The following is a 22,154-nucleotide window of genomic DNA, read 5'->3' on the forward strand; positions in this document are numbered from 1 at the left end:
GGTTAAACGTCCAGTGACAAATATCATGTGCATATGAGAATGACAACACGTTATATGTACCCTGTGTCAGTGTAATTAGAAAGACACTTTCAGTCGGATTTGAGAACGTGCTACTTTGAACAGACACAAAAATTGAGGCTGATTGAAAACGTTAATAATAAATTCATGCGTATTCCAGCGGCCAATTCATATCACACTATATTGAAGTGACACACCCTTCAATTAAATACAAAGAAAGTCAAAATAAAAATGCTCTCACTAGTAAATCACAACCGAAATGAATGACAGACGGACATTTTTTACAAAACTTAATGAACAATTGAAATCAAGATATTTGAGGTTTGCGTTATTTCGCAAAGGTTTGCGTTATGTAACGCAAAGGTCTGCGTTTTATCGCAAAGGTTTGCATTATAACGGAAAAGGTTTGCGAATTACTCAGGAAGATCTCATTCTTAACTTTTTCTATATAGGAAAACAAAAAGGTAGCAAAAATAACTGTGGCTAAATTACTCTTAACTGACACAATTTCAATTGTCCAACCCATTAACAGACTTTATTCCCATAATTTTCACTAAAATGTGGTAATATTCACTTTTTATTACAATTATGAAATATTTACCAATGTAAATTTATGTTTTAGAACCAAAGTACTATTTTGTTTCCTTTAAATGATATCTAAAATTGTTTGTTCCGACTTTTATTAAAAAGAAATGCTATATATGCGTATAAGCATAAATACTACATACTTGCGCGACGCCTTTTGATTTTACTGAAAACTGCGTAGACTATGAAATGTTTTTACAAGTGGAAAATGTTCTATGATAGATATCATTTTGTCAGACAGTTTTCTTTTTTTGATTTGGTTCTTATAATATGCCAAAAATCTTTATATTTAATAGAGTTTAACATTAAATAGTGCGTTTTACTCTTAACAGACGTATAACCAACCCGATTAACAGACCAATCTCCCATATAGCCGCATACTCAATATAGATTAACCGACCAATCTCTCGGTTAGCCGAGTGTCGGCCGTGTATAAGCTAGATTTATTTTTAATTTGTTCTGTCATTTAGTTGCCCTTTTTTTTTGGCACTGTTCAGACTAAATTGTAAGTTTAAGTGAGTGTATAGATCGTTGAGTCCCGTTCGCCTGACTGAAACTACATAAACTAGTATACTGTTCCTAGCTTTACAGTATAACCTGTCAGCGTTCGAAATTTAATAAGTTAATCTCGAATGTAGTTTGTTCTGCATCATATATTTCAATTATACTTTTTAAACAATTTTATAAAAAAAAAATTATCTATCATAATTATAGGATATTTTCATGTAGAGGTACCGGTACGTAGAACATTAAAGCGAATGCCATTTCTAATGAAAGTAATGATATGTTATTCGCCCCGCTGTTCTATGGTTTGAAATTCGAACATGTGCATTAATGCATAACTCAATTTAAAAACTCCCAGTTTTCATTAGTATTTGTCTGTTATCCGATACATATGTAATTTCTTCTTTAAAAAAATAATTAAGAAACCTGATCTGCATGGCATTAGCATATATTCAGGTCCAACTTTAGTACTTTAAAGCACTCATGGAGCAAAATGTTTTGTTCAAAGTCGGTGACATTTTATATATAAACCATTGATTATATAATCGTGTTCATCTTGCATATCTAAATCACACGACTACTTTATCTCATATTGATGTAAAACAGTTTAACATCCCTCTCTCTAAATGACTGGATAATATCTAAGAAGAATTCTTAAATTCCTGGAAATCCAAGTGCAAATTTAAAACACAAAAAAATATATTGACTAATATGTAAATTAAAACTAAACCTGTGTGTAATATGAATAAGTTTTTTTTTGTCATTTAGAAGTCAAGATACAAGCTTTAATTGTGGGATTTGTTTAAGTTAGTTTTACCATACATGAGGGTCTGGGTGTTGTTAATTGGTTTTGTTTTTTTACGCAAACCTATTAAGGACTTGTCTATGAAACAAAACAAAAATCATATAAACCTTCAAACGTGAGCTTTCAAAGTAAGGTATCATATGAATATTATTTTTGTAAAGGCAATTATAAGTGTCTGTGTGTAAAAAATAGAAAATTATGATCGAAAGATATAAATTAAAAGACTGATCAAAGACTTCTGAGAATCTTCTGAGAGACAAATACTTCATGAAAAAAGAGAATCATTGAATGGGCAAATTATATATAGACGAGAAAAATGGCATAAGGATTAAAGAATACATATAAATGATCGGCCCATACACAATACAGACCCACATATCATTGTGACAATTAATATATAATATCTTTAAGTAAATTAGTTTGTGCATGCATGTAGTGCAAATAAATTAATTAATGATACATATGCTGTATCAGAGAATATTTAAACGCCTAAAACTGAGATAAAGTTCAAGTGATGCATTTTACTTCCTTATCATACACCAAAGTGTATAGAATTTCCACAATTTATTTTTAGACAGAACGTGATATTTTTTGTATACAGATGATGCATTGCGAATTATGATTGACAGATTTTTCGCTTTCAAATCAATTAGCAAATGAGCATAAATTTGGATAAAGTGTCAAAAAAATATAATTCTTTGATTTAATCAATAATAGTTTAATTAATAGTATGTTTATTCCCTTCCTAACACGTTGTTTTCATTGTTGCTAATGAGAAAGCATGAAAGCTTGATCACGTGACACAGGTGATTTTAATTTGACAGGTAGAAAAACAAGGACTTATATTCCGAGGATTTTTTTCTCTAATTTAGGATATTAACGTTAAGAGTATGGCTAAAGTTGCTGACGAAGAAGAAGGAAAGAAGGAAAAACAAGGTTTGTTTATAAATAAAGCTATATATGTAAAAATATAAGAAGGGGAATAACCCTGGACATTTAAAATAAAACTCCAGAGAATTCATGTCACTGGCAGAAATCCGATGAAAAAATGTGTGCAGAGTGTATGCCATACTATGTTATGATTTAAAAGTGCAGTCTATAGATTTGTAGAGAATTTGAATGTAACAGGAATATTATGCATGTTACAATTCAAATTACACTCAAGTGCCGGTTCATTTGCATATACATGATATGTTTCAACAATTTTTACATGCCATGCTTTGTGATAACACAGTCACTGTGATAGTCAACTAAATTTTGGCAATTAATAAAAAATAACAACACACCAAAAAATACCTACATAGTGAAATAGAGGAATCACCCTTATACATTATATATTTTTACCAAGGCTATTTTCAATCATATATTTATTCGTTTTAAAATTATTTAGATGACTGTACAATGTACTGGTTAACATTGTAACCATGCAAAACCTTTTTAAGAAAACCATAGCTTTCACCTGAGATATCCATAACAATTAAAACTGATTATGACCGTGCAATATGCTGTTTTTTTTAATGGAAAAAGCTGTTGTTATATATAATATAAGTGTTTAAATGGAAAGTTTACAATTTAGCTAGGAGTTTAAACATCAGTAAGCAACATAATTTAGATATATTTTGATAAGATTAAAAATATGATTTTGAGCCATTTATTTTCTTATTTTATACAGTAGTTTTAGTCTTATCAATTGCTTATAGTCAGTATATGGTACATCAAGGTAACAAATTTCCCAATGATTTTTTCCCCCTTTATTTTGATTGCCTTGAAAATGCAAAATGAACTATTTTAGAATTTTTATGATAACTCTTAAACAACTAAGACACTGAGATCACAGATTTTTTATAACTCTATGCCTTTTTTTTTTTTACAATCGTCATGTAAATGCATTTGGTTTATGGGTCATTTTCAAAAAATGTCGAATTTTGAAATTGAAAAAAATATTAAAAGTTACTTATTCAAACAACCCTCTACATAAGCAAATCAAAACAAACAGTACTTTAAGAACAACATATTAAAAGATGCAATCTTAATGATGTCACACAAGAATATGTTGAAACATTTTTTGATCGGTGGTACATTATTTTGTCTATCCTGTTACCATTTTCAAAAGAAATTTTGGGTTATTAAGAAAAGGTTTAGATAAAATGTTAAGCTTGTTTTACGTAGACAATTAGATGGTTTTCAAGAGAATAAACTTCTATATATATTCATTCTGTAATATGATAGATTATTTGCCAATTTTCCAGGTTGTACTGAAAAATGCCTCTAAAAATTGGTTTTCAAAGGTTGTAAAAATTACCACCAGTAATGCAAGTCTAAGATAGCAATTTATATTGTCCAGCATTTTTTCACCCTTTCAAATAAACCCAACATCAAGTAAATCCCTCATAAGTTAGTTTACTTTTCTCTATATTTCATTGGTAACAGGAACGTACGTTTCTGATATATTACTACATAAAAGTCTATCCTGTTACCTTTTTGTCTATCCTGTTACCGATATCAGTATTGCACCTGCGAATGCTTAATTGGGAAGATTAAGACGTTATAACCTTAAGATGACTTCAAACAACGAAATATTTCATTCGTTTTGCACCTATATGTTAAGATAAAAAAATTAACGTCGTTTTTGTCTACAATTGTCTATCCTGTTACTGTAACCATAGCAACCGTAGTAACAGGATAGACATAACAGGATAGACAAATTTCTTCGTTTTTGATTGCTGTTGTGAAATAACTACTCCCTTTGGTGAAGTGATTATGTTTTTCTATTGTGAATTTGGTTTCCAACACGTTATTGCACTTTTTACAAGTATACTGTTGGTGTATTTAATCAAAATTGGTGGTAACAGCATAGACATGAAAAAAAGTACGCAATATTTTTTTCACTAAATGTCTTGAAATTTCTTTTCTCTACACTGTCGTTCAAGAAAAGAGGCGTTTTAAATGTAAAGATTACTTTGTACTTTTGAGATCAACACTGACTGATTCAATATTCATAGGGAGAATAATTTAACGGCTGATTTAAGTAGCGGTAACAGGAAAGACATGAACCTCCTGTACGCAGATTCGATTTAGTTTGTAGATAATATGTTACATACAATGATATAGAAGCTACGATTTTTCGTTAAAGTAATATTTAACGTTCTTAAAAAGTCCCTTTTGCAGATATCAAGCCGATCAGAAAATCGCAAAAAAATCATTTGAAATGTGATTTTCTGACACTGTACGCAGACAAATACCCCCAAAATGGGTCTTAAATGCAGTTTAATCTTATCAAAATAGATGTAAGGTGTGTTTATTATTAATGTTCTGAATCACAAATCTGACAAGCTTTCATTGAAACCATTACAACTGAAATTTCCATTAGAAATAAAAAAGTTAGCATGGGTGTACTGAAAATTCGACATTTTTTGAAAACGACCCTTATATGTACCATATGAATGCATGTCTACCGGTAGTCTATATATATATATTGTTACCGATACTATTTCAACCATTAAATTGTTTCTCCTCATGAATATGTCCCGACAGGAGTTTGTAATTCAGTGGTGATTTCCAAAGCATAAAGAATCCAAAAATTTAAACACAGCAGGATTGTTGCATAATATAGTTTTCAGATATTTATGTCTATCCTGTTATGTCAATCCTGTAATTGTCATAATCATTATTATTAATGGTGGCAGTACCAGGATAGACAATTTTTGACCAGAACGTCTTCAAAAAGTTATAATTTCATATATTAATAAAATGAGTTCTCACTGAAAAATGAAATGTTTGTTTATTGAAACTCATTTAAAAGTTACAAAGTTTTTGCTTTATCTTCACAATTGAAATACAATGTTAATATCAATTGGTAATAGGATAGATAAGACTTGTAACATGATAGACATGAAAGGTAACAGGATAGAACTTAATATGGTGATATATATTGTACGTTCGTGTTACCAAAAACAAAATAAAGGAAGAAAATATGTGCCAGAATTACTTGATGATGGGTTTATTAGAAAGATCTGACAAAAATATTGAACATTATGAATTGCTATCTTAGACAATGCATCGATGATGGTTTATTTTTACAAACTTTGAAAATATTTTTTTAAAGGGAATTTTCGATACAACAATAAAAGTTGACAAATAATCTTTCTCTACCCAGAATGAAAATATATATACAAGTTTTTGAAAACCACATAATTGGTATGGGCGTCAAGTTGGTTACCTATTCCCTATTCCCTATTCGTTACCTATTCCCTATTCCCTATTCGTTGCCTATTCGTTACCTATTCCCTATTCCCTATTCGTTACCTATTCGTTACCTATTCCCTATTCCCTATTCGTTACCTATTCGTTACCTATTCCCTATTCCCTATTCGTTGCCTATTCGTTACCTATTCCCTATTCCCTATTCGTTACCTATTCGTTACCTATTCCCTATTCCCTATTCGTTACCTATTCGTTACTTATTTGATTTTTAATATCCTTCCCCCTTTTTAATTATGGCATGGAATAGTTTAATATGGCTGTCGTTACCATGGAAACGGCACAATTGTGAAAAAAATGAGCTTTTGGTTTTTGGTGAACTGTTTGGATATGCTTCAACTCAGAATCATCATATTTTAAAACAATGTAGGTGCCCACTATATACAGGTGTTGGATGATTTTGGCGATCATTGGAACTACTATGTTGCCATGGAAACTACACCAAAATTTTCAAAATTCTCAAAATGCTCAAAACTTCATGAAACTTCACAGTAATGATGAGCAACATTGGAGTTGGAATTTCCAAACTAGGTCTTGTTACCATGGAAACAATGCAAAAAGGTCAAAAATTTCAAAAATAAGAATTTTCCGCAAACTGGATGAAACTTTACAGGAATGGTAACTGGCATAGGCAGAGTTGGATTTTGAAGTTAGAATTTTCAAAATGGCCGCCGTAACCATGGAAACAGCAAAAATATCAAAAATTCAAAATGTTCAAACTTAATGAAACTTTGCAAAAATGTTACTAGACATCTGTAGATGCTCTCTTTGACTTTGGAATTGTCAAAATGGCTGTCGCTCACCTGGTAATAGGGGGAAGGGGTGCCTTCCGTTATTGCTAGCAATTACAAATCTAGTTGTTAATAGTCTTACATATGGTAATAGTTCTGAATTGGTTGAGGTAAAATGATCTTTTTATGACCTATTTATATGTGTTTGTGCTCAACCGATCCTTTTACTTCATGTTCGATACGCATTTGTTCCTTACTTGTTTTTTATACGTTCTACCTTTTAACTGCTTTATGTCCGTATGTTTGAAGATGGATCTTGGTTCGACGGGAGGAAATCACCGTGTTAGCGCTTGCGTAAAAACGAAGATGTGGTATGATTACCAATGAGACAACACTCCACATTAGACCAAAATGACACAGAAATTATCAACTATAGTTCACTGTACGGCCTTCAACAATGAGCATAGCCCAAACCGTGTAGTCACCTATAAAAGGCCCAGACATGACAACCTCATACAATTCAAACAACAAAACTGACGGCCGTATTTCATATACAAAAAAATAAACGGAAATATGTAACACAAAAACAAACGATAACTACTTCATTTCAGGCTCTTGTCTAGGGACAGGCACATACTTACATAATGAGGTAGAGTTAAACATGTAAGCAGGGTGTACATCGTTTCGGAGCATGTTATTACCTTGTTTAATTCGTTCCATCACTCGCTTATAATTCGCTTATAATACGTGTATCTTACGTTGCACCTTTTAAAACATGATTTTCAATTGTTTTGTTGTCTCTGGTGAAAGATTTGGGCTCTTAGAGGTGATATAACTCTATAAGTGCATTTGTATCCGTTCCAGCGGTCGGATAATACCCTGTTAAATATTCGTTACTAATTCGCTTTTAAAAAGTTTTTTGTACGTTGCACCTTTTAGAAAAGGATTTCCAATTGTGTTCATATCTCTGGTGGTAATAATGTGTTCTTATAGATGAAATGCCCCTATAAGCGCATATGTACTCGTTCCAGCGATCGGTTAATACCCTGTTACCTATTCGTTACCTATTCACTTATAGTACGTTTGTTGTACGTTGCACCTTTTCGAAAAGGATTTTCATTTAAATTCATATCTCTGATGGTAACAATGTGTTCTTAGAGATGAAATGACCCCATTAGAGCGCATGTACCCGTTCCAGCGCTCGGTAAATAACCTGTTACCTATTCGTTACTTATTCGCTTTTAATGCGCGGGGTATACGGTGCACCTTGAAATAAATCGTTTTTTAATTGTGTTCAGGTCTCTGGTGGTAAGAATGTGTTCTTAGAGATGAAATGACCCTATTAGCGCGCATGTACCCGTTCCAGCGCTCGGTTAATACCCTGTTACCTATTCGTTACCTATTCGTTACCTATTCGCTTATAATACATTTTTCTATACGTTTCACCTGTTAGAAAAAGATTTTCAATTATGTCCAGGTCTCAGACGGTAACAATGTGTTCTTAGAGATGAAATGACCCCATTAGAGCGCATGTACCCGTTCCAGCGCTCGGTAAATAACCTGTTACCTATTCGTTACCTATTCGCTTTTAATGCGCTGGGTATACGGTGCACCTTGAAATAAATCGTTTTTTAATTGTGTTCAGGTCTCTGGTGGTAAGAATGTGTTCTTAGAGATGAAATTACCCTATTAGCGCGCATGTACCCGTTCCAGCGCTCGGTTAATACCCTGTTATCCATTCGTTACCTATTCGTTACCTATTCGCTTATAATACATTTTTTTATACGTTTCATCTGTTAGAAAAGGATTTTCAATTATGTCCATGTCTCAGGTGGTAACAATGTGTTCTTAGAGATGAAATGACCCTATTAGCGCTCATGTACCCGTTCCAGTGCTCGGTAAATAATCTTGTTACCTATTCGTTACCTATTCGCTTTTAATGCGCGGGGTATACGCTGCAACTTGAAATAAATCGTGTTTTAATTGTGTTCATGTCTCAGGTGGTAACAATGTGTTCTTAGAGATGAAATGACCCCATTAGAGCGCATGTACCCGTTCCAGCGCTCGGTAAATAACCTGTTACCTATTCGTTACCTATTCGCTTTTAATGAGCGGGGTATACGGTGCACCTTGAAATAAATCGTTTTTTAATTGTGTTCAGGTCTCTGGTGGTAAGAATGTGTTCTTAGAGATGAAATTACCCTATTAGCGCGCATGTACCCGTTCCAGCGCTCGGTTAATACCCTGTTACCTATTCGTTACCTATTCGCTTATAATACATTTTTTTATACGTTGCACCTGTTAGAAAAGGATTTTTAATTATGTCCAGGTCTCAGACGGTAACAATGTGTTCTTAGAGATGAAATGACCCCATTAGAGCGCATGTACCCGTTCCAGCGCTCGGTTAATAACCTGTTACCTATTCGTTACCTATTCGCTTTTAATGCGCGGGGTATACGGTGCACCTTGAAATAAATCGTTTTTTAATTGTGTTCATGTCTGGTGGTAACAATGTGTTCTTAGAGATGAAATTACCCTATTAGCGCGCATGTACCCGTTCCAGCGCTCGGTAAATAACCTGTTACCTATTCGTTACCTATTCGCTTTTAATGAGCGGGGTATACGGTGCACCTTGAAATAAATCGTTTTTTAATTGTGTTCAGGTCTCTGGTGGTAAGAATGTGTTCTTAGAGATGAAATCACCCTATTAGCGCGCATGTACCCGTTCCAGCGCTCGGTTAATACCCTGTTACCCATTCGTTACCTATTCGTTACCTATTCGCTTTTAATGCGCGGGGTATACGCTGCAACTTGAAATAAATCGTGTTTTAATTGTGTTCATGTCTCAGGTGGTAACAATGTGTTCTTAGAGATGAAATTACCCTATTAGCGCTCATGTACCCGTTCCAGTGCTCGGTAAATAATCTTGTTACCTATTCGTTACCTATTCGCCTTTAATGCGCATGGTATACGCTGCAACTTGAAATAAATCGTGTTTTAATTGTGTTCATGTCTCAGGTGGTAACAATGTGTTCTTAGAGATAAAATGACCCCATTAGAGCGCATGTACCCGTTCCAGCGCTCGGTAAATAACCAGTTACCTATTCGTTACCTATTCAATTTTAATGCGCGGGGTATACGGTGCACCTTGAAATAAATTGTTTTTTAATTGTGTTCATGTCTGGTGGTAACAATGTGTTCTTAGAGATGAAATTACCCTATTAGCGCGCATGTACCCGTTCCAGTGCTCGGTTAATACCCTGTTACCTATTCGTTACCTATTCGTTACCTATTCGCTTATAATACATTTTTTTATACGTTTCACCTGTTAGAAAAGGATTTTCAATTATGTCCAGGTCTCAGACGGTAACAATGTGTTCTTAGAGATGAAATGACCCCATTAGAGCGCATGTACCCGTTCCAGCGCTCGGTAAATAACCTGTTACCTATTCGTTACCTATTCGCTTTTAATGCGCGGGGTATACGGTGCACCTTGAAATAAATCGTTTTTTTTAATTGTGTTCAGGTCTCTGGTGGTAAGAATGTGTTCTTAGAGATGAAATTAACCTATTAGCGCGCATGTACCCGTTCCAGCGCTCGGTTAATACCCTGTTACCTATTCGTTACCTATTCGCTTATAATACATTTTTTTATACGTTGCACCTGTTAGAAAAGGATTTTCAATTATGTCCAGGTCTCAGACGGTAACAATGTGTTCTTAGAGATGAAATGACCCCATTAGAGCGCATGTACCCGTTCCAGCGCTCGGTTAATAACCTGTTACCTATTCGTTACCTATTCGCTTTTAATGCTCGGGGTATACGGTGCACCTTGGAATAAATCGTTTTTTAATTGTGTTCATATCTGGTGGTAACAATGTGTTCTTAGAGATGAAATTACCCTATTAGCGCTCATGTACCCGTTCCAGCGCTCGGTTAATACCCTGTTACCTATTCGTTACCTATTCGTTACCTATTCGCTTATAATACATTTTTTTATACGTTTCATCTGTTAGAAAAGGATTTTCAATTATGTCCAGGTCTCAGACGGTAACAATGTGTTCTTATAGATGAAATGACCCCATTAGAGCGCATGTACCCGTTCGTGCGCTCGGTAAATAACCTGTTACCTATTCGTTACCTATTCGCTTTTAATGCGCGGGGTATACGCTGCAACTTGAAATAAATCGTGTTTTAATTGTGTTCATGTCTCAGGTGGTAACAATGTGTTCTTAGAGATGAAATGACCCCATTAGAGCGCATGTACCCGTTCCAGCGCTCAGTAAATAACCTGTTACCTATTCGTTACCTATTCGTTTTTAATGCGCGGGGTATACGGTGCACCTTGAAATAAATCGTTTTTTAATTGTGTTCATGTCTGGTGGTAACAATGTGTTCTTAGAGATGAAATTACCCTATTAGCGCGCATGTACCCGTTCCAGCGCTCGGTAAATAACCTGTTACCTATTCGTTACCTATTCGCTTTTAATGAGCGGGGTATACGGTGCACCTTGAAATAAATCGTTTTTTAATTGTGTTCAGGTCTCTGGTGGTAAGAATGTGTTCTTAGAGATGAAATGACCCTATTAGCGCGCATGTACCCGTTCCAGCGCTCGGTTAATACCCTGTTATCCATTCGTTACCTATTCGTTACCTATTCGTTTATAATACATTTTTTTATACGTTTCACCTGTTAGAAAAGGATTTTCAATTATGTCCATGTCTCAGGTGGTAACAATGTGTTCTTAGAGATGAAATGACCCTATTAGCGCTCATGTACCCGTTCCAGTGCTCGGTAAATAATCTTGTTACCTATTCGTTACCTATTCGCTTTTAATGCGCGGGGTATACGCTGCAACTTGAAATAAATCGTGTTTTAATTGTGTTCATGTCTATGGTGGTAACAATGTGTTCTTAGAGATGAAATGACCCTAGTAGAGCGCATGAACCCGTTCCAGCGCTCGCTTAATACCCTGTTACCTATTCGTTACCTATTCACGTATAATACGTTTGTTGTATGTTGCACCTTTTAGAAAAGGATTTTTAATTGTCTCCATGTCTGTTGTGGTAACAATGTGTTCTTAGAGATGAAATTACCCTATTAGCGCGCATGTACCCGTTCCAGCGCTCGGTTAATACCCTGTTACCTATTCGTTACCTATTCACTTATAATACGTTTGTTGTACGTTGCACCTTTCAGAAAAGGATTTTCAATGGTGTCCGTGTCTCTGGTGGTAACAATGTGTTCTTAGAGATGAAATGATCCTATTGGCGCGCATGTACCCGTTCCAGCGCTCGATAAATGCCCTGTTACCTATTCGTTACCTATTCACTTATAATATGTTTGTTGTTCGTTGCACCTTTTAGAAAAGGATTTTTAATTCAGTTCATATCTCTGGTGGTAATAATGTGTTCTTTTAGATTAAATACCCCTATTAGCGCGTATGTACTCGTTCCAGCGCTTCTTATTCGTTCCTTATTTGCTTTGAATGCACGAGGTATACGTTGCACCTTGAAATAAATCGTTTTTTAATTGTGTTCATGTCTCTGGTGGTAACAATGTGTTCTTAGAGATGAAATGACCCTATTAGAGCGCATGAACCCGTTCCAGCGCTCGTTTAATACCCTATTACCTATTTGTTACCTATTCGTTACCTATTCACTTATAATACGTTTGTTGTATGTTGCACCTTTTAGAAAAGGATTTTTAATTGTCTCCATGTCTCTTGTGGTAACAATGTGTTCTTAGAGATGAAATTACCCTATTAGCGCGCATGTTCCCGTTCCAGCGCTCGGTGAATACCCTGTTACTTATTCGTTACCTATTCGTTACCTATTCACTTATAATACTTTTGTTGTATGTTGCACCTTTTAGAAAAGGATTTTTAATTGTCTCCATGTCTCTGGTGGTAACAATGTGTTCTTAGAGATGAAATGACCCTATTAGCGTGCATGTACCCGTTCCAGCGCTCGATAAATACCCTGTTACCTATTCGTTACCTATTCACTTATATTACGTTTGTTGTACGTTGCATCTTTTAGAAAAGGATTTTTAATTCAGTTCATATCTCTGGTGGTAATAATGTGTTCTTTTAGATGAAATACCCCTATTAGCGCATATGTACTCGTTCCAGCGCTCAGTTAATACCCTGCTTCTTATTCGTTCCTTATTTGCTTTGAATGCACGAGGTATACGTTGCACCTTGAAATAAATCGTTTTTTAATTGTGTTCATGTCTCTGGTGGAACGGGTACATGAGCGCTAATAGGGTGATTTCATCTCTAAGAACACATTGTTACCACCTGAGACATGGACATAATTGAAAATCCTTTTCTAACAGTTGAAACGTATAAAAAAATGTATTATATGCAGTAGGTAACGAATAGGTAACGAATAGGTAACAGGTTATTTACCGAGCGCTGGAACGGGTACATGCGCTCTTATGGGGTCATTTCATCTCAAGAACACATTGTTACCACCAGACATGAACACAATTAAAACACGATTTATTTCAAGTTGCAGCGTATACCCCGCGCATTAAAAGCGAATAGGTAACGAATAGGTAACAGGTTATTTACCGAGCGCAGGAACGGGTACATGCGCTCTAATGGGGTCATTTCATCTATAAGAACACATTGTTACCGTCTGAGACCTGGACATAATTGAAAATCCTTTATAACAGGTGAAACGTATAAAAAAATGTATTATAAGCGAATAGGTAACGAATAGGTAACGAATAGGTAACAGGGTATAAACCGAGCGCTGGAACGGGTACATGCGCGCTAATAGGGTAATTTCATCTCTAAGAACACATTGTTACCACCAGACATGAACACAATTAAAAAACAATTTATTTCAAGGTGCACCGTATACCCCGTGCATTAAAAGTGAATAGGTAACGAATAGGTAACTGGTTATTTACCGAGCGCTGGAACGGGTACATGCGCTCTAATGGGGTCATTTCATCTCTAAGAACACATTGTTACCACCTGAGACCTGAACACAATTAAAAAACGATTTATTTCAAGGTGCACCGTATACCCCGCGCATTAAAAGCGAATAGGTAACGAATAGGTAACGAATGGGTAACAGGGTATCCGAGCGCTGGAACGGGTACATGCGCGCTAATAGGGTCATTTCATCTCTAAGAACACATTCTTACCACCAGAGACCTGAACACAATTAAAAAACGATTTATTTCAAGGTGCACCGTATACCCCGCTCATTAAAAGCGAATAGGTAACGAATAGGTAACAGGTTATTTACCGAGCGCTGGAACGGGTACATGCGCGCTAATAGGGTAATTTCATCTCTAAGAACACATTGTTACCACCAGACATGAACACAATTAAAAAACGATTTATTTCAAGGTGCACCGTATACCCCGCGCATTAAAAGCGAATAAGTAACGAATAGGTAACAGGTTATTTACCGAGCGCTGGAACGGGTACATGCGCTCTAATGGGGTCATTTCATCTCTAAGAACACATTGTTACCGTCTGAGACCTGGACATAATTGAAAATCCTTTTCTAACAGGTGAAACGTATAGAAAAATGTATTATAAGCGAATAGGTAACGAATAGGTAACGAATAGGTAACAGGGTATTAACCGAGCGCTGGAACGGGTACATGCGCGCTAATAGGGTCATTTCATCTCTAAGAACACATTCTTACCACCAGAGACCTGAACACAATTAAAAAACGATTTATTTCAAGGTGCACCGTATACCCCGCGCATTAAAAGCGAATAAGTAACGAATAGGTAACAGGTTATTTACCGAGCGCTGGAACGGGTACATGCGCTCTAATGGGGTCATTTCATCTCTAAGAACACATTGTTACCATCAGAGATATGAATTTAAATGAAAATCCTTTTCGAAAAGGTGCAACGTACAACAAACGTACTATAAGTGAATAGGTAACGAATAGGTAACAGGGTATTAACCGATCGCTGGAACGAGTACATATGCGCTTATAGGGGCATTTCATCTATAAGAACACATTATTACCACCAGAGATATGAACACAATTGGAAATCCTTTTCTAAAAGGTGCAACGTACAAAAAACTTTTTAAAAGCGAATTAGTAACGAATATTTAACAGGGTATTATCCGACCGCTGGAACGGATACAAATGCACTTATAGAGTTATATCACCTCTAAGAGCCCAAATCTTTCACCAGAGACAACAAAACAATTGAAAATCATGTTTTAAAAGGTGCAACGTAAGATACACGTATTATAAGCGAATTATAAGCAAGTGATGGAACGAATTAAACAAGGTAATAACATGCTCCGAAACGATGTACACCCTGCTTACATGTTTAACTCTACCACATTATGTAAGTATGTGCCTGTCCCTAGACAAGAGCCTGAAATGAAGTAGTTATCGTTTGTTTTTGTGTTACATATTTCCGTTTATTTTTTTGTATATGAAATACGGCCGTCAGTTTTGTTGTTTGAATTGTATGAGGTTGTCATGTCTGGGCCTTTTATAGGTGACTACACGGTTTGGGCTATGCTCATTGTTGAAGGCCGTACAGTGAACTATAGTTGATAATTTCTGTGTCATTTTGGTCTAATGTGGAGTGTTGTCTCATTGGTAATCATACCACATCTTCGTTTTTACGCAAGCGCTAACACGGTGATTTCCTCCCGTCGAACCAAGATCCATCTTCAAACATACGGACATAAAGCAGTTAAAAGGTAGAACGTATAAAAAACAAGTAAGGAACAAATGCGTATCGAACATGAAGTAAAAGGATCGGTTGAGCACAAACACATATAAATAGGTCATAAAAAGATCATTTTACCTCAACCAATTCAGAACTATTACCATATGTAAGACTATTAACAACTAGATTTGTAATTGCTAGCAATAACGGAAGGCACCCCTTCCCCCTATTACCAGGTGAGCGACAGCCATTTTGACAATTCCAAAGTCAAAGAGAGCATCTACAGATGTCTAGTAACATTTTTGCAAAGTTTCATTAAGTTTGAACATTTTGAATTTTTGATATTTTTGCTGTTTCCATGGTTACGGCGGCCATTTTGAAAATTCTAACTTCAAAATCCAACTCTGCCTATGCCAGTTACCATTCCTGTAAAGTTTCATCCAGTTTGCGGAAAATTCTTATTTTTGAAATTTTTGACCTTTTTGCATTGTTTCCATGGTAACAAGACCTAGTTTGGAAATTCCAACTCCAATGTTGCTCATCATTACTGTGAAGTTTCATGAAGTTTTGAGCATTTTGAGAATTTTGAAAATTTTGGTGTAGTTTCCATGGCAACATAGTAGTTCCAATGATCGCCAAAATCATCCAACACCTGTATATAGTGGGCACCTACATTGTTTTAAAATATGATGATTCTGAGTTGAAGCATATCCAAACAGTTCACCAAAAACCAAAAGCTCATTTTTTTCACAATTGTGCCGTTTCCATGGTAACGACAGCCATATTAAACTATTCCATGCCATAATTAAAAAGGGGGAAGGATATTAAAAATCAAATAAGTAACGAATAGGGAATAGGGAATAGGTAACGAATAGGTAACGAATAGGGAATAGGGAATAGGTAACGAATAGGCAACGAATAGGGAATAGGGAATAGGTAACGAATAGGTAACGAATAGGGAATAGGGAATAGGTAACGAATAGGTAACGAATAGGGAATAGGGAATAGGTAACGAATAGGCAACGAATAGGGAATAGGGAATAGGTAACGAATAGGGAATAGGGAATAGGTAACCAACTTGACGCCCATATAATTGGTCATGAAAATCAAGTTTAAAATTTGTATTGAGAACTTTTCTAAATAGTAAAAAAATCTTTTTGAACATGGTAGCAGGAGAGACAAAATATAGCCCTACCTATCAAAAAGTGGTACAATTATAATATATATTTTAGTATGAGGGGGGGGACCTTTTCTGGATGTCGGAATCTCAGGATTAACCCCCTTCTTGTATGACAGTACCATTAGTCTGCAATGTTTTGTATATAGATATAGGAAGATGTGGTATGAGTGCCAATGAGACAACTCTCCATCCAAATAACAATTTATAAAAGTATGTTGTTTTAAAAGCAATGCTTGTTTTGATTTGCTTATAACATGTATCAAGAGGGTTTGTTTAAACGAAAATCTTTTATTGCATTTTACAATTCCAAAATTTAACATTTTTTTTAAAATGACACATACATCTATAATAATCTCTGATTTTTCATTGAGTAATTTTGAAAGATTACCTAGTCAGATGGGAACTACATGTACATTTGTGTACTTAAAAACAGTGTTCTCCCCAGGCCCTTAAAGGACCACGGGCCCGCGATGTATAATTTTCTACCGCGGTGGTATCGTTCTTGCCGCGATGTATAATTTTTCTCCGTGGTGCTAAAGTTTTCGGTAAAAAAATCGTATTAAAATCGGTAAAGTTTTAGATGACTTCAACATTCAGTAAGGGTTGAAATTTTACATGAAAATTGACCAGTTCTAACCAGTTTAATCCAGTATTGACAAGTAGATTGTTTACACCACGTGATCGATTTACCTGTTGAGGTTAACCTTGTTGATGATTGGATTTAATCGATGTACATGATTCTCTTGTGTTTTAATTAATAAAGAGATTATAATTTTAATATCAAGACTTGTAATAGGGACAAGCAGACATTTGTTTATGAACTCTATTACGCCAGTCTTTAGTCAAAATAATTTGCCTGTTAGAAATTAATTGTGGAGTTACTTCCCCTGATTTTGCTTATTACAAATAAATGCTCCTCACATATAATTTCTCCTTGAAATTTAAAATAAAGTATAAATTGAATGCAAAATTATATTAGAATGTTACATTAAGGATAAAAACTTTCTAAGAACATACCAACAAAAATGTTTTGCAAATTATCTTAGAGAATCATACCATTATTGATACACAGACATTTTATATTAAGTTGGAAGTTTTTCTTCACAATCTTGTGAAGGCATTACGCTTTAATAATGCCTAAAAGAGGGACGAAAGTTACCAAAGGGACAGTCAAACTCGTAAATCTAAAACAAACTGACAACGCCAAGGCTAAAAATGTATTAGGAATGTAAATTTATAAAACTTATACAATTGAAACAAAGTATTTTAACTATAAAATAAATTAAAGAAATAATGTTTAAAAGAATGGAAAATAGTTTATAATTTACTGAAGGTTCTGTATCAAAAATTAATCTTGTTCAAAGTTCATTGTTATGGTCAAATCTAACATGGGGAATGTGTAGTGTAACTACAAGTATTGGGACAAAATGGCTTGATCAAAATATAAGAAGTGACTTTAGTTTAAAGACTTATTGTGCTTTCTTTTCTTTTTCAAAGATATTAAAGTATACAAACTGTTTCTACTTTTTCTACCAATAATGTTCTGACCCAAAGTCTATATAACACAGTACCACAGTTAACAAAACAAAGGCAAAAAGGTAATGACAAAAACTAACAAGAAAAAAATAAGCGACGCAACACGACACAAAATATTGTAAAATAAATTTCGTCACGCGTTACCCTGGTGCTATCCAAAAATCCTGGGGAGAACACTGCTTAAAAATATGTTTTGCTCATAATTGTGTTATTAATTTTACTATTATTAGAGAGTTCAGGGATTTTCTGCACTGATTTTTATTGAATGTTCTGTTGTATAGTTTTTTCAATGCAAATTCAGTGGAAAAAAGGGGGTGGGGTTATTGTAAACTTCATATAGTGTAATATATTCAATTATATTGAATGATTATTTACAGAGGAGAAAAAAGAAGAATACAAAGGTATTGCAGTAGACATTTCTGTTTTAAAACTTTCAAAAAGCTTTGGTGATTCTGAATCGAGTATGATGTATGCTATACATTGTACTTGTCTGCTTTGACTAAATGAGTGGCTTAATTCTTTTCTCACACCTGAGACTCTTGACCAAGTAAATACACCTTTCTAAAAAATTAGCATGTTTATAACATATTTAACTTATAAATGTAAGGGTCATCAAGCCACCATCATGTATGTTTCAAATTTTGATTTGGTTAAAAAAAAAATACCACAAAGAACTTTTTTTAATTAAACATGTTAAACTTTGTTTAAAATTAATTATTAGTAAATACATGTACATGTAACATTAACGGTTAAAAACTAAACTGTTTTTAATATGATTAAAGTTACTCTTTATGAAATGACATACATTTACGTAACTTTTAAAGGCTATATTATTATATACTTAAACTTTAATTCTTATAAAACATCAACATTTATTTTCGAAGAAGATCGTTGTTCTTTTTGCTGACTAATCCCACATCCAATGTATTGATACAATTAAATTCTTTGGATCCATCATATCATTTTATAATAGACAAAGAATGGGGAGAATATGGCATCATATATATATATAAAAAAAAATATACAGGCCCGGGGACGTCAGGAACTGTTAAATTAGTTCATTTTACACTTATTATATTTTTTGTTAAGTTAAAAAAGTTAAAAACACAAAACACAAAATGATAAAATTATCAAGATATTAATTAGTTTAAAAAAACAAATTGTCCAGAAAACAACTTTTTCATTGGTCAAGTGTCGGTGGTAAAACTTGATATTTCATAATAACATGTAAAGGTAGCAACTTCCTTAATTTCTACTTTTCATTCTTATTTCTCAAGTTCTCAGTGTGATTCTTGTATTTTATTTGTACACATATGGTTGAAATCAATAATTATAGATTTGTTTATACAGTAGTTTTAGTTTTAAATGGATAAGGGACATGCTAGAAGTTAAAAGAATAGATTTTTATGTTTTTATTTCAGCTTATCTAGATCTCTGTAATGAAATTTCTTTAAATTATATTACCTGTATTTAATTTTTGAGGATTATCCAGAAGAACACATTGTTAATATCAAGTAAAAGTTATCAAATTAAAAGGATTTATATATATACATATGAAAAAATTACACATATTATGATAGAGTTACTTTAAGGCATACAGCTGTGTCTATATATATATATAAAACAGAACACCTTTGTGATACTCAGAGGATGGGTGTTGTTCACCAGTTTATGGAGGTCATATGTGATATGGATATCGTATGTCGAAGAGTTTTTCTGAGAAGCTTGGATCTGGCTATTTTTAGATTTTTTTCAAAGAAATAAGATTCTTGCTTGAAATATTTATAGCATAAAGTTTCTGGACACATCAAAATAATTTCATAAAATATTTTGAATGAAATGAGTTCAATACTTCATGCATTTTTTGTATTGTTCGTTATGTCATAAACATTTACAGTGCATTTAAAAATACCATTGTCATTTCTTTTTTATCTGATTTTATTATAATTCAGTACTGATGTCACTTAAAAACATACGGTTTTGGTTGTCACAATACAATCTATTGCCAGTTAGCTGTAATAGTCCATTTTCCAATAATCTACTTTTATCCAATAGACTTAGGTTTACAAATTAAAGGGAAATAACACAATGGTAGGAAAAACTGTATATATATTTGTCTATAAAAGTCTGTGAATGGACTATCAATTGTCAAATATTCTAGCAAGGTCCATTTTACCAAGAACATGTACATGAACATATCTAAAATTTGGACCTCTTTATGTCTTTTTATTTTTTGTGTTGTTGGGTAAATGTCTCGTTGATGTTTACTTGCCATGGAATCTCCTTATATTCATATATCAATAAGTAACATGCAATATATTTTGAAGTGGCAAAGTGTAATGATTTATTTATGATATCTATTAAAATTTCAATGTTATCTTTGAATTCAGTGTTTTATGCATTATTTATGGAGTAATTGAAGACCTATATTATTATTGAAATAGCGCTGAAAATCGCGGCGCTAAAACGGCCTGGGGAGAACACTGCCTATATATGTCTCATGTGCGCATGAATATATTATACTGAAAAATAGTCAAAACAATAATAAGTGAAATTTTAGACAGAAGTGGATGAAAGTAGTCATTACAAATAAGATAAAGGAGGGTCTAAATGGAAGATCTTCTATTGAATAATTGGTGATGGGTTTATTAGAAAGATCAGACAAAAATATTGTACATTATGAATTGCTATCTTAGACAATGCAAGACTTACATTGATGATGGTTTATTTTTACAAACTTTGAAAATATTTTTTTTAAGGGAATTTTCGATACAACAATAATTTAAGTTGACAAATAATCTTTCTCTATCCAGAATGAAAATATATATACAAGTTTTTGAAAACCACATAATTGGTCATGAAAATCAAGTTTAAAATTTATATTGATAACTTTTCTAAATAGTCAAAAATTCTTTTTGAACATGGTAGCAGGAGAGACAAAATATAGCCCTACCTATCGAAAAGTGGTACAATTATTATATATATTTTTGTATGAGGGGGGGGGACCTTTTCGGGATGTGGGAATTTCAGGATTAACCCCCCTCTTGTATGACATTATCATTAGTCTGCAATGTTTTGTATATAGATATAGGAAGATGTGGTATGAGTGCCAATGAGACAACTCTCCATCCAAATAACAATTTATAAAAGTATGTTGGTTTAAAACCAATGCTTGTTTTGATTTGCTTATAACATGTATCAAGAGGGTTTGTTTAAACGAAAATCTTTTATTGCATTTTACAATTCCAAAATTAAATTTTTTTTCTAAATGACCCATACATTTATAATAATCTCTGATTTTTCATTGAGTAATTTTGAAAGATTAGTCAGATGGGAACTACATGTACATTTGTGTACTTGAAAATATGTTTTCTCATAATTGTGTTATTAATTTTACAATTATTAGAGAGTTGAGGGATTTTCTGCACTGATTTTTATTGTATGTTCTGTTGTATAGTTTTTTCAAGGCAAATTCATAGGAAAAAAGGGGGTGGGGTAATTTTATTTAAGCCTTGTTTAAAATTGACTGTTTCTCTATTAGTAAATACATGTAAGGTACATGTAAGCCTTGTTTAAAATTTACTATTTCTTTATTAGTAAATGCATGTACATGTAACAAAGGTTAAAAACTAAACTGTTTTTAATATGATTAAAGTTACAGACATAAATTTACGAAACTTTTAAAGACTATTATATACTAAGTTTAATTCTTAAATCATCTACATTTATTTTCCACTAAAAAGAATCTTAAAGGTGTTCTCTCAAGGACCTTTACTTTTATAAATGTGGTGCTATAATTTTAGGGAAATAGTTCTTTTTCAAATTGTTTTACAAATGTATTAAAAAATATTATGGAGTAAA

The 22,154-nt window shown here is 33.6% G+C and overlaps 1 protein-coding gene across 4 annotated transcripts in view; it reads left to right on the plus strand.

Moving 5' to 3' along the window:
• The first annotated feature begins 2,644 nt into the window (after positions 1 to 2,644).
• LOC143063595 (choline transporter-like protein 2) overlaps positions 2,645 to 22,154 on the plus strand; it is a 61,356-nt gene continuing 41,846 nt past the window's right edge. The window contains exons 1-2 of one of the 4 annotated variants that reach the window (XM_076235811.1): positions 2,645 to 2,848; positions 18,671 to 18,694. In XM_076235811.1, the coding sequence (XP_076091926.1) occupies positions 2,803 to 2,848; positions 18,671 to 18,694 (70 nt within the window). In that variant the 5' untranslated portion in view covers positions 2,645 to 2,802. The remainder of the gene's footprint in view (positions 2,849 to 18,670; positions 18,695 to 22,154) is intronic. The other 3 variants (XM_076235813.1, XM_076235812.1, XM_076235814.1) reach the window with 3 other exon arrangements.

The sequence above is a fragment of the Mytilus galloprovincialis genome, chromosome 2 (assembly GCF_965363235.1).
Source record: "Mytilus galloprovincialis chromosome 2, xbMytGall1.hap1.1, whole genome shotgun sequence".
NCBI lineage: Eukaryota > Metazoa > Mollusca > Bivalvia > Mytilida > Mytilidae > Mytilus > Mytilus galloprovincialis.